The sequence below is a fragment of the Vulpes lagopus genome, chromosome 2, assembly GCF_018345385.1.
Source record: "Vulpes lagopus strain Blue_001 chromosome 2, ASM1834538v1, whole genome shotgun sequence".
NCBI lineage: Eukaryota > Metazoa > Chordata > Mammalia > Carnivora > Canidae > Vulpes > Vulpes lagopus.
This window is the reverse complement of record NC_054825.1, coordinates 86166392-86179776: the sequence shown is the minus strand read 5'-3', so window position 1 is coordinate 86179776 and position 13385 is coordinate 86166392. Positions and strand designations below refer to the sequence as shown.

The following is a 13385-nucleotide window of genomic DNA, read 5'->3' as shown; positions in this document are numbered from 1 at the left end:
CACACGGGGCTCCTTGAGGGAGGCCTGCTTCTCCCTCTATCTCTGCCTCTCTCTGTGTCTATCATGAATGGTAAGATGTTTAAAAAACAAAACAAAAAACCCTATGGAGTCTGCCAGTGAACCAGTACACCAAATAAAAACAGTCCACTCCCGAGCTGAGGGGCAGGGTTTTTATGCAAGGATGGTGAGAACTGTCACCCTACAGAGAACTCCAGCACTGTTCCCAAGAGTGCTTGGGCCTCCAGGAGATTCTGCTGAAGTCCTTGAGAGAGTCTTAAATTGTTGGGAACTTGCTGGTTCTGTTCAGCCAGCCGAGACCGTGGGAGTGCATTTCTGTGTGACCAGGCGGGACTGGTCGCTGCTGCTGCTGCTGCTGCTCGCTTTTGTTCCTTATGTTTCCATTTATGCAAGCTACCTTTTGGTACCCCAACATTTGCAACAGAGCAACCCCTCTGCATTTGGGTGCTTCTCGTTTATTTGCCGAGTACTGCAGGTACTGGTTTCTCCTCAGCTAATAATGTCTCTTAAAGCAAAACAAAAAAAAAAACAAAAACCAGCTGTTGCCTAAATGCTTTCCCCCCTGGCCTTCCTGAGCAAGCCAGAAATCACAAGGTAGTTACTAATCGGAAACCAAGAGTAAGAAGGCACCTCACCCGGCAGGAGGTTCATTAAGCTGCGCGCCCGGGGGCTCATCAGATACAGAGGCCTCAGCCGCGGAGGGAAACCAGAGCCCCGCGTGGACTCCGTGGACTCCGGCCGCGAACTTCAGCCTCCACGTGGCACCACGCCTGGCGGCTGTCACCGTGGACTCCCGCCCTGGCTGCCTCGGACTTCAGAGGGGACAGCGCTTCCCGGTGCGGGCCCGCAGGCGCCGCCCGCGCTCGTCGCCCAGACTTAGAGCCGGGCCTCGAGGAGACCGCGGCGCTCGCGGCGGGGGCTCCCGACCAGCCGCCCGGCTCCGCCCGCCGCGCCCGCCGCAGACCCCGCCCCCCCGCGCGTCGTCGGAGCGGCCGCCGCGCCGCACCTGCCCGCCAGGGGGCGCGCCCGGGCGCAGGCCCCCAGCCGCTCCCCGCCGGCAGGCTCGCGCTCCCTCCGCCCCTTCCCTCCGCCCCTTCCCTCCGCCCTCCGCCCTCGCCTGACGGCGCTCACCTGTCTGGGCCGCGGGCCCTGGAGGCGGGGGCCTGGCGGGAGCCGGGCCGAGGAAGAGGGCGGAGCGGCTCTCCCGGCGCGTCATCGGAGCACCATGGCGGAGCTGGGAGCTGGCGGCGACAGCCACAGGGGCGGCGACGGCGCTGTGCGCGGCGAAACAGGTGACTGCACGGCCGGGGCGGAGGGGTCCTGCGGGCGGGGAGCGGCGAGCCGGGCAGTGGGCTCGCGCGGGGCACCGGCCGCCCCCCCCCCCCCCCCCCCCCCCGCCGGGCCGCGGCCCGGAACGGCCAGCCCCGCGCGCCGCGCACCCGACCTCGGGGCGCACCGACCTCCGCCCGGCGGCCGTGCCCGAGCGCCCCGCCGCGACTTTCCCACAACAGGTGGGAGCTCGCCAGGGAGCGCGGGCGGGAGGGGCACCTGGAAGCCGGCCGCTCCGCTCCCACCTGCCGACCCGGCTCTAAGTCAGTTGAATGGGGAAATCGTTTCCCCCAAACCTAACCACCAGCCGGAAACCCTCCGCCAGGTGCGGCCGCCGGGGTCATCCGCGGCTGCGCGGCGCCCGCGGGGACCGGGTCGCGGAGCGGGGAGTGCGGGGCAGCTCGCGGGAAGGCGGGGCCTGCGTGTGCGCGACGGCGGGGCCGGGCTCGGACCTCGGTCGGCTGGACCGGGTGGGTGGATGGGTGGGGGGTCCTTGCACCTCCCCGGTAGGCTGACGCCGCCCCACCGCCCCGGAACGCCGGGGACCGCGGCTCCCATCCTCAAGGCAAGCGGCAGGTTTCTCTCCCCAGCCCCGACTTGGGGGAAGACGATTTTACCCCCTCGTGATAGTTTTCTTCTTGACAAAACTGTTGCAAGTCCTCTCCTCTAGCCTGATTTTTTTCTGTTCTTGGCCAGTAAACTGTTTCTGGTGCCTTCCTACACTAGGGATGGGGGCGGTGAGACAGTTTCTTATTTTTAAATGTTTTTTTTTTTTTTTTTAAATTTATGATAGTCACACAGAGAGAAAGACAGGAGAGACACAGGCAGAGGGAGAAGCAGGCTCCATGCACCGGGAGCCCGACGTGGGATTCGATCCCGGGTCTCCAGGATCGCGCCCTGGGCCAAAGGCAGGCGCCAAACCGCTGCGCCACCCAGGGATCCCCCGAGACAGTTTCTTATTTTAAAAAGAATCCAAGTTGCAGGCTCCCCGACTGCAATGTGTTTTCTGCTTATACACACACATAATCGGAAACAGTTGTTTCCCGAAATGCAAGACCTTCCAGATTCTCCTACCGACCTGCCCCCCACCAAAAGACCTTTTGGTTTAAGTGATATGTTTATTTTGATACGGAAGTTCCAGAAAACCCACAACAGTCTTTGGAAACGTATCTGCTCTGCTAGGAAGACTTTGGGCACCTAAAGTCTAACGACTTACTCTCTGTAGCCGAATACCTGAGGTTCAGTCTCACAAGATGTCTTGAACTTGTTTACTTTGAAATCGCGCTACTTCCCTTAGGGTGGTTTATTTTGCATGAATGTGTTTGAAAGATTGGTCCATCGTTATTTTGATTTGGGATTGGGGGGAGGAGATGTCTTCGCAATTGCTTTATCGAACTTGATGAGCTGGGCGGCCGCGCGGGCAGGTTAGGCCCCCCTCGCCTAATGAGGGCAGCATAAGGGCAGCATCCTCATTGTGCATATAAATGCTTTGGCGCCTAATCCCCACTACGTGGCTGCTTCTGAAAAAAAAGATTGTTCCAGAAAATTAATACACACCAATTTATGATAAGCCAAAGAACTCGTCTTTTAGAATCTGCACATGAGTAACGTGTTCAGATATAAGTAAACTACAAACTAGCATTTCAGTGTCTGACCATGTTAACTAACGAACTGGTCATTTTTCTAGCAATATAAAAATCATGTGATTATCAGTGAAATATTTTGTTATGAAGGGAGAATTTAATTGGTTGCCATCTCCTTCATAGAAAAAAATTCTTCCAAACATTTGCTTAGAAACTTTGATTTCCAAGGGACATGTTATATATGGTCTTTTGAATAATTGTATTTTTGATTTAACTAAAATTTATTTCTGGCCCACATCTTTTTCCCATTTTTCTATCCCCAAATTAATGTTTTTAGTATTCAGAAGTACCTATGTAGAACAGGTGCCAAACACACAAGAAATGTAAAAATATATTCTTTAAATCGAGGTTGCAGTATTTTGAGTGAACAGCTAAGGACTGCTTGAATTTTAACAACTTAACAAGTTTTCCATATGTTTAAGACATATAACCTATATTTGAGTATGACTCCAATGTAGTGCTTTATTCTTATGGACCTGTTTCACCTCATACACATCCAAAAGCTGCAATTCATTGTATTTTAACAATCACAGATTTGTATAGAGGTGAGTGTTTGGGGAGGAGGTAGGGACTTTTGTCTTTTACCATCAAGAGGTGATTTGTTGAGGGACTCATTTTTTAAATTGATTTATTTATTTAGATTAGGCTATTGTGATGTAAAGTCCATTTTAAATGTCTCTTAGTTTTTTTGTGTACCTGTGCAAAGACCATTGTAATTTTAGGACTTTTTTTTTTTTTTGAGTGTAGTTGACACATGGTGTTACATTAATTTCAGGTGTACAACAGTGATTCAGCATCCTTCTGTATTATGCTATGCTCATCGCAAGTGTAGTGCATCTGTCACCATGTCAACAACACTATTACAATATCATTGCTTATATTCCCTGCGCTGTGTCTATTTTTTCCTGTGATTTAGTCATTCCATAACTGGAAGCCTTTACCTCCCACTCCCTTACTACTCTGGGAACTATCAGTTCTCCATATTTATAGGTTTGATTCTGCTTTTTGTTTGTTTTTTATGTTCCACATATGAGCAAAATTATAATGTATTTGTCTTTCTCCATCTTACTTATTTTCACTTAGTATGATATCCTCCAGGTCCTAGGAGAATTTAGGTTAGAATTTAGGTTAGAATTAGGTTAGAATTAAGACCTGTAATGTACTCCCTAATTATAAGGATATATATGTGTGTGTGTATCAAGGATGGGTTGAGAATTGGTGGTATACCAATTAAAAATGAAACATTTAAGGATTTTGAAAGGTACTATATTAATCCAACATTTAAAAGCCATACTTATCTTAGCTTCTACTCAAAGGTAGTCAAGTTACAATCCCTGTGATAATATTTTTTATTTTTCTTGTGGATAAGCAGTTCTTTCAACATATTTTTCAGTAGCCAAAGGTTCACAAATAATTGACTTGGAAGCAAGTTTTTTATTTCACCACTAGAGGACATCAAGTCCTTTTTCAGGTTATTTGAAGAGTCACAGAGATGGCTATTCACAAAACTGTTTCTGTCCAAGCGTTCTGGGTTTAATTTTTTTTATGCTTATGCTCAAGAGCTGTGGAAAGTGAGCATGCACAGCTAATTTCCCAACTTGATCACTTTTTTTTTTTTAAGCCTACCCAATTAAGACCATATTTAAAGCTGCATCTGAGGGACGCCTGGGTGGCTCAGTGGTTGAGCGTCTGCCTTTGGCTCAGGGCGTGATCCTGGAGTCCCAGGATGGGGTCCCGCATCAGGTCCGCATGGGGCTCCCTGTGAGGAGCCTGCTTCTCCCTCTGCCGATGTCTCTGCCTCTCTCTGTGTGTGTCTCTCATGAATAGATACATGAAATCTTAAAAAAAAAAAAGATAAAGCTTCATCTGACTAATTCATGAAACAACACTTTTCATGCATACCTATAATCTGTGAATTCTGTTAATATTTCTTTTGGGAGAAATGACTTAGAACTTGGACTTGGGGTTTTCTCCCCCAGCAGGCAGTCTAGTGAAAGAATATGGGCTTTATTTGTGATCTTGGTCATAACCCTCACTGCATTAAAGTGATCTTTATTGGTTTCACTTAGCTAGAAGATTCCACAAATATCTGCAAATTAATATTGTAAGATAGGGGCTCAGGCCACAAATTTTTAAAAAGATTTTGTTTATTTATTTGACAGAGCACAAGCAGGGGGAGCAGGAGAGAGAAGCATGCTCCCAACTGGGCAGGGAGCCTGGCATGGACCTAGCAGGGCTGGATCCCAGGACTCTGGGATCATGACCTGATCTGAAGGCCTTAACGGACTGAGCCACCCAGGCGCCCCTCAGGCCACAATTTGATGTTAAACGTATCCCTTCTGAAATCCAAGTCCTAAAGTTTATAATACTTCATTCAGGTGGCTAGATAACTTTTTTCCCCATTCTACTGTGGCTAGCTCTTACTTTACATCTTGCTGAGGAGTGAAATATTACTAGACCAGGCAACTGTGCTTAGGAACATGCATTTTTTATATCATTACTTAGGTATGTGTGTGAAACACTAATTTACATTGGCATGTTCTCTGGAAATTCTAACATCTTTGCTTCCTGGTGCATGAGAAATAATCACTTAAATCATTTAAATAATTTAAAATAAAGGGGTTATTTTTTCAAAACTCAAGTCTCATTAATATTGATGTAAAAGTTGAAAATATTGAGGCTTAGAATAATTTGTTTTTTTTTTTAAACTCCATCTTTTTTTAAATTTTTATTTATTCATGATAGCCACACAGAGAGAGAGAGAGAGGCAGAGACACAGGCAGAGGGAGAAGCAGGCTCCATGCACTGGGAGCCCGATGTGGGATTCGATCCCGGGTCTCCAGGATCGCGCCCTGGGCCAAAGGCAGGCGCTAAGCCGCTGCGCCACCCAGGGATCCCGAGGCTTAGAATAATTTGACCAAGAAATATGTACCTTGCATATATTAAGCAGTATGGTGACTAGAAGGTTGACAAAGACATGCTCCTTGGATTTAGCAAGGGAAACAGAACTCAAATAATTGTGGGTCATGAATACTTCAGTGAAGAAAGAACTGCTCTGGCTGTGGTCATCAGGGAGGACATAAACTTTAAAAGAATGAGTAAATGATATCTAAAGTTGGATAGAGGAAAGAGGAAAAGAGCAAAATTTTGGTCATATTGACTCATGTGTGAACCTCAAAATGAGAGTCGTAGAAGATCAATTAGGAATCATGATACATGGCAGCCAAATTGTGGAATGGTTGCAGGTCAAGCTAAGAGGCTGGCATGTTACTCTGTGGACAGTGGACAGCAGTTGATGATTCTTGAGAATAACATATCTTGATTAAAGCATGCTTATTTAGTCTTTCTGCACCCATGAATCTGCAAGCTTGATTGCAAACTCTAGCAGAAAAGCTATGCCTTTTAACGAATACATAGTTCCTCCATCTAGGAAAATGATCCTCTTGAGTTGATTTCTGCGGCTTTGACAATGGTAACATGGGGTTGTGAGAGCATATGTGGAACATCTGTAGGTCAGACACATCACCAGACCTTTGAAGATCAGTGAAATCTGGAGATCTAACCAGCTGGTTCTTATTTTGTTTTTTTTTTTAATTTTTATTTATTTATGATAGCCACACAGAGAGAGAGAGAGGCAGAGACACAGGCAGAGGGAGAAGCAGGCTCCATGCACCGGGAGCCTGACGTGGGATTCGATCCCGGGTCTCCAGGATCGCGCCCTGGGCCAAAGGCAGGCACTAAACCGCTGCGCCACCCAGGGATCCCTGGTTCTTATTTTGAAGTAGGCATGTAGACTAGAGGATGGATTTAAGAAGGAAGAGTTCAGGGATGTTCAGACCAACTCTGAGGTTCCCACAGAAATCTAGGCAGGCTATTGGAAATGGGAGGAGAATGATTAATTCAAGATTCTACAGAAGCATGTGTCAAAGGATACAGGTAAAAAGCAGCATTTAAGATTGTACTCCTGGCTTGAGTTTGTGTCATTGGTTTAAGGATGGCATGAAAGTAATCATGAGGAGAACCTAGTTTTGGTGGGAGAAATAGAAAAATTTCTGGGCGGCCCGGGTGGCTCAGCGGTTTAGCACCACCTTTGGCCCAGGGTGTGATTCTGGAGACCCAGGATTGAGTCCCACATCGGGTTCCCTGCATGGAGCCTGCTTCTCTCTCTGCCTGTGTCTCTGCCCCCCGCCCCCGTGTCTCTCATGAATAAATAAATAAATTTAAAAATCTTCAAAAGAAAAATTTGTTTTAAACATGATATAAGAGAGACATGTAGGTAGAAATATCTAATGGGCAGCAGCAGGATAAGGAGAAAAATAGAAGCTGGAATTCTGGGATTCATTCTATAAAGGAATAATAATTGAAGCCAGGAGAGTAAGGAGAGCCTAGAAGGAAAAACTGAAAAGGGGTGAGACAATATTCAAAGCATATAGGAGGAGGAAGGGACAGCAAAGAAGCCAAAAAGATGGGAAACGCCTAATTGAGCAATGCACACCTGCCAAGAGAGAGAGAGAGACAAAACAGGTCAAGGATTCAAAGAGTAAAAAAGCAAAGTCATCACTGTGGTTACGGGGTGGTCACTGACCACCCAGAGAAGAGGAATTTCACTTGTTGGTGCAAGAGTAAGGGATGAACCAGATTATAAGTGATTAATAGGTGAGCAGTTAGAAAGATAGCTGACTTTGGAGACTCCATAAAACTTGCTGGTGAAAGGAAAAACTTAGAAATCCTTCAATAGGCAGAGGACTTTTTCCCTCTTCTTAAAATTCACTTTTGCATAGAAAAAATTTACTGCTATTTTGGTTGTACAATTCATTGTGTTTTGCCAAAAGTACAATCACATAACCACCCTGTAATCATGGTCTTGTCTCACCCCAGAGAATGCCCTTGTATTGCCCCTCTAGTCACGCTCTCCTCCTACTCTTAACCCCTGGCAGCTGCTACTCTGTTCACCATGTGTCTAGTTTTGCCTTTTCCAGAATGTCATAAAAGAGGAATAATCATATACCATATAACCTTTCGAGTCTGAATTTTTCACTTAGCATAATGTATTTGAGACTCTAACATGTTGTTGTATATATCAATAGTTATTGATGAGTAATTTGCTGTTGTATGGAAGTATGATAGATTATTATTCCATCTGCCCATTGAGGAGCATTGAGTTATTTTTAGGTTTTGGCGATCATGAATACTGCTGCTGTAAACATCTACACACAGGCTTTTCTCATTTATCTAAGGAAGCTAGATACCTGGGAGTGGGGTTGCCAACTCATAGCAAGTATATGTTTATAAGAACCTGCCAAACCATTTTCCAGAGTGACCCTACAGTTCTGCATTCCTGCAAGCAGTATCTGAGTTCAAGTGGCTTGACACCCTTGCCAGCACTTGATATTGCTAGGTTTTGATTTTAATTTTTAGCTGCTGCACCAAGTTCTTTGAATAAAAGTGTCATTAATTGCCTTAGAGTGAAATAGTACTTTTCTGGATGCTAAATGATGCTCAATGAACACAGAATAAATACCCTTGGAGGTAGTGTTGCTCCAGAGCACAGGTATAATGAGGAGTTCTTATTTGGCTTTAATATCACCACTCTTGTTCTCACCCCCCACCCCCGGAAAGTATTGATTTCCTGTGGAGTCTGCATTCTGGAGTTGATTATGAAAAGTGCCATTATGCAGCATGTCCCATGCCAATCCAGATTCCCACCCCCCCGCCTTAATGTCTATCTTCCAGTCCCTTGAAAACTAGCTTTCCAGAATTTGGAAAATTTAAGTTACAGGGCTGGAAATATCAGTCATATAGCTTGATTTATGGTCCTGATCACTCCTTGTTGACAGAATTTATATTGTCAAATTGGCTACTTAAATATCAGCTCTCGGTTGCTGAAGTATGTATTTCTTTTTTTAAAGATTTATTGGGACACCTGGGTGGCTCAGTGGTTGAGCGTCTGCCTTTGGCTCAGGGCATGATGCTGGAGACCTGGGATTGAATACCACATTGGGCTCCCTGCGGGGAGCCTGCTTCTCCCTCTGCCTGTGTCTCTGCCTCTCCCTCTCTCTCTGTGTCTCTCATGAATAAGTAAATAAAATGTTTAAAAAAAAAAAGATTTATTTATTCATGAGAGACACAGAGAGAGAGGGAGAGGCAGGCTCCTCACAGGGAGCTCGATGGAGGACTAGATCCCAGGACCCCAGGATCACAACCTGAGCCAAAGACAGTCACCCAACTGCCAAGCCACCCAGGCATCTTGAAGTATACTTACAGTATTTTGTAAAGGTCTTGATAATCAATCATTGGACCTTTAATCACTGAGCATGATCTAAGGTTCTATACGCTAAATGAATATGGTACTTAGGCTTATTTCTTTTATATAAAATCCAGCTTTAAAGGTTGTCTAGCGGGACGCCTGGGTGGCTCAGCAGTTGAGTGTCTGCCTTCGGCTCAGGTCATGGTCCCAGGGTCCCGGGATCAAGTCCCACATCAGGCTTCTTGCAGGGAGCCTGCTTATCCCTTTGCCTGTGTCTCTGCCTTTCTCTCTGTATCTCACATGAATAAACAAATAAAATCTTAAAAAAAAATAAAGGTTGTCTAGCTGTTCAACAGGTCAGTGCCTATTTCCTTTTTAATTTTAAATCCAGGGATCCCTGGGTGGCGCAGCGGTTTAGCGCCTGCCTTTGGCCCAGGGCGCGATCCTGGAGACCCGGGATCGAATCCCACATCGGGCTCCCGGTGCATGGAGCCTGCTTCTCCCTCTGCCTATGTCTCTGCCTCTCTCTCTCTCTCTGTGACTATCATAAATAAAAAATAAAAAAAAAAGTAAAAAATAATAAAAAAAATAATTTTAAATCCAGTATAGTTAACAGTGTTATATTAGTTTCAGGTGTAAATATAGTGATTCAGCAATTCTATACATTACTCAGTGCTCTTCAAGATAAGTGTACTCTTTGATCACCATCACCCACCCACCTATCTCCCCTCTGGTAACCATCAATTCTCTATAGTTAAGAGTCTGTTTTTTAGTTTGTCTTTTTTTTTTCTTTTTTCATTTCTTACATTCCACGTATGAGTGAAATCATATGATGTTTGTCTTTGACTGACTTTACTTAGCATTATTCTCTCTAGCTTCATCCATATTGTTGGCCTTTTGCCTCTCTGACGTGTTTTTGCAATGCTCTGAATTACAGTTTACAAATTTAAATGGCATCAGGTGGTTTTTCTCTGTTCATTAAATGATAGTCTCCCTAGTATGTTGGAGAAATAGCCAGTTAAAGAATCTATAAGATTTTCTTAGGTGTCATTTCAAATTTTGATTTGAGGATTCATAAATTTTGACAGCAAGAATCACTGCATTCAACAGTTCCTTACCCTTGAAGCTCCTACAGAAACAGTTGTGAAAGAAAGAATTGTGAGAAGTGAATTGACACAAGGAGAATTGACAAACCTGACCAAACATTGTAGATGAATGTGGGAATGCAAAACTGATCAGAAAGGAAGTTGAGTGATGCATTTGGGATATGTGAACTGTACTTTGCAAGCATTGTTAGTAAAATCCTGTATTTTTAGAGTATTGAGATTTGGTATCTTAAAATTTATGTGACTTTTTTTTAATGCTACAAAAGCTTCCTCTTTGGAGTTAGCTTTCTGGTAAAAAGAACCATCCTTTACTATGGCATAACCTCCCACTTATAAGCCTTGTATGTTGAAAGACTATGTTGAAAGTAGAAAATAGCTGTATTTTCTACTTATAAGCCTTGTATGTTGAAAGACTATGTTGAAAGTAGAAAACAGCTATATTCTAAAATATATTCTGGAAACCACCTGGAAAATTATAATAGCCATTGCCCTCAACCTAATGAATTTATTTCCAAGGTGAAATTCCAGAGGAGACCCCTTCTTTCAGAGTCCCCGCTTTCCAACACAAGGCCTGCTTGGGTGGCAGTAACATGCATAATAATAGGCTGTAGCAAAAATGCGTGGCTGCTTGTCAAGGTTTTGATCCAGGCTTTTGGTTCCCAGAAGTCTTAACCTAACACACTAAACAGGACTTGGTTCCTTGCTTCCTGCATTCCAGCTGGATTGGTTTCTGTTTAGTATGGTGACCCCCTTAACTGCAGCGCTACTCAGTTTATTTAAATATAGCTCATTCCTTGGGCATAAGGCTATGTTGTTGAAATGATTATCGAGCTCCTGTGCTGCAGCATCATTGGTTCTCAACCTTGACAGTGAGTTAAAATCACCTGGGGACTTCTTAAATCTCACTCTGCCCAGGCCACAGATTAGGCAATTATCGGAGGATCTCTAGGGGTGAGAGCCAGGTAGCAGTATGTTCTAAAACTACCCCCAGTGATTCCAAGGTGTGTTCAAGGCTGAGGACTAGTTTAGATTGATTTCCTACTTACTGCTCTTTGATATGACCAGTAGATCTAAGATCAGACTTAGTAGATTTAATTTGGTGATGTCAAGTGTGCCCTATTCATGGAAACCACCTGGAAAAATCATGACAGCCATTGACCTCAAACTAGTGAATTTATTTCATTTTTCTCTTATTTTGCTCCAGCAATTTTGTGAAGGAAATACAGATGTGAACATGAGTACACTTGAATAGCAAAATATGTGCACAGTGGTGTATGTACTTTCATGTATGAACAGGTGCAATTCGACAAAAGGTTAGGTAATAAACTTTATTTTTGTTCGCTTCTGCTGCCCTCTTCCTCCATCCCCTGAAAACAAGAAAGGTCAATTTCAGGTAAATAAAGTTTTTCGTAGCAAATTATATACTTTTCCCAGAGGTTTTCATAGTGACCCATGGTCTCTAATTATCATGGCCCTGGCTCTGGAGATCACTCTTGTTTCTTCTGTTCAACTGTAAATACTTGACACAAGAGTGACCTCCTTCCTATTCTCGTCTTCCATCCTACTGCACAACCTACGCTAATACCCTCTGGGCTAATCTTTCTTTACCTCTCTTCATTCTCCTCATTAGATGTTACTTGACGTAAGGCTTGGTCTGGTAACCTCTGCTCTTTGCACTTAACAGTATTATTCACACTTATGACTTTGAACATCATGTCGGATTAATAGCTCTGGCTCTACTTGTCGGAACCTCTAGAGGCACGTCTGAGGTGTCTCTGCATGTGTGTTTAAGGTTTTACAGTGCCATCAATTGTGACATGAAGCTGTTTAAGTGAGGGCTTACCTTTGGCAGAACTGATTTTCTTTTTTTTTTTCCTCCTTGCAGTTGGTGTCTGCCTTGCCATAAAAACCAGGACCACAATAAAAAGGGAAGTAGGGGTTACTGAATGGGATAGATTCCTAAGGATTTCCTTTCTGCCCCTTCAAGATTATACTGCAGTTAGGCTCAAGTTAAGCCGTATGATCTTGCACTCAAAACTGACCACCCAATTTAGGAATAACGTTAAACTTTACTTTGTGTTTCGACTTGGGTCTAGCTGTCTGGGTTCTATTCTCAGCTGTGTCACTCGCTACTTGAGGAGTTTATGGCTTGCCATAAACTGTGGCCATGCTCTTCCTCGATTTCTTTCTTTTTAAAACCAGGATACTGGTAATACCTTCATTGGGCTATGATGAGGAGTGAATTGATATATGTAAAGTACTTAAAACAGGGCCTGACACAGCACAGAGTGTGGTTATAATTACTGTGCTCGCGGTGCTGCATCACTGTGAAAATATGGACTTACCCTGGCATGCTGAGTTGTTCCCTCAAGCAAATTTTTATTTACTTGAGTCTCAATGAGAGAATCAGAATGTAATGCTGATTCAGACCTAATTGCAGTTGTGTGATCACATTGCGATGGGCTTGGCTCAGCTAGAGTAAGCATCATCAAGGCTCATTGGATGGTGCTTTTCACCTGTCAAAATGGTGCACAAGATGTTTCTGTGGAAGGCTGCTGCACACAAACCTGTGAGATGCTCAGATTGTGCTGTGACTGAGTTAAAGCCCAGGCCAGCCGTTCTTCTCTTCCCTTCCCTTCTCTCTTCTCTCTTCTCTCTTCTCTCTTCTCTCTTCTCTCTTCTCTCTTCTCTCTTCTCTCTTCTCTCTTCTCTCTTCTCTCTTCTCTCTTCTCTCTTTTCTTTTCTTTTCTTTTCTTTTCTTTTCTTTTTCTTTTTCTTTTTCTTTTTCTTTTTTCTTTTTCTTTTTCTCTTTTTCTTTTTCTTTTCTTTTCTCTTTCCTTTCAAGATTTTATTTATTTATTCATGACAGACACAGAGAGAGAGAGAGGCAGAGGGCAAAGCAGGTTCCCTGTGGGGAACCTGATGTGGGACTCAGTTCCAGGATCCCAGGATCACCACTTGAGCCAAAGGCAGATGCTCAACCACTGAGCCACCCAGGTGCCCTTGGCCAGGTTTTCTTGACTTATTTTTCATTTCTGTGGT

The 13385-nt window shown here is 44.4% G+C and overlaps 1 protein-coding gene across 1 annotated transcript in view; it reads left to right on the top strand.

The window, feature by feature from the left end:
• The first annotated feature begins 1171 nt into the window (after positions 1 to 1171).
• MAP7 (microtubule associated protein 7) overlaps positions 1172 to 13385 on the top strand; it is a 181077-nt gene continuing 168863 nt past the window's right edge. Inside the window, exon 1 of the mRNA XM_041739472.1 lies at positions 1172 to 1310. Within this exon, the coding sequence (XP_041595406.1) occupies positions 1244 to 1310 (67 nt within the window). The 5' untranslated portion in view covers positions 1172 to 1243. The remainder of the gene's footprint in view (positions 1311 to 13385) is intronic.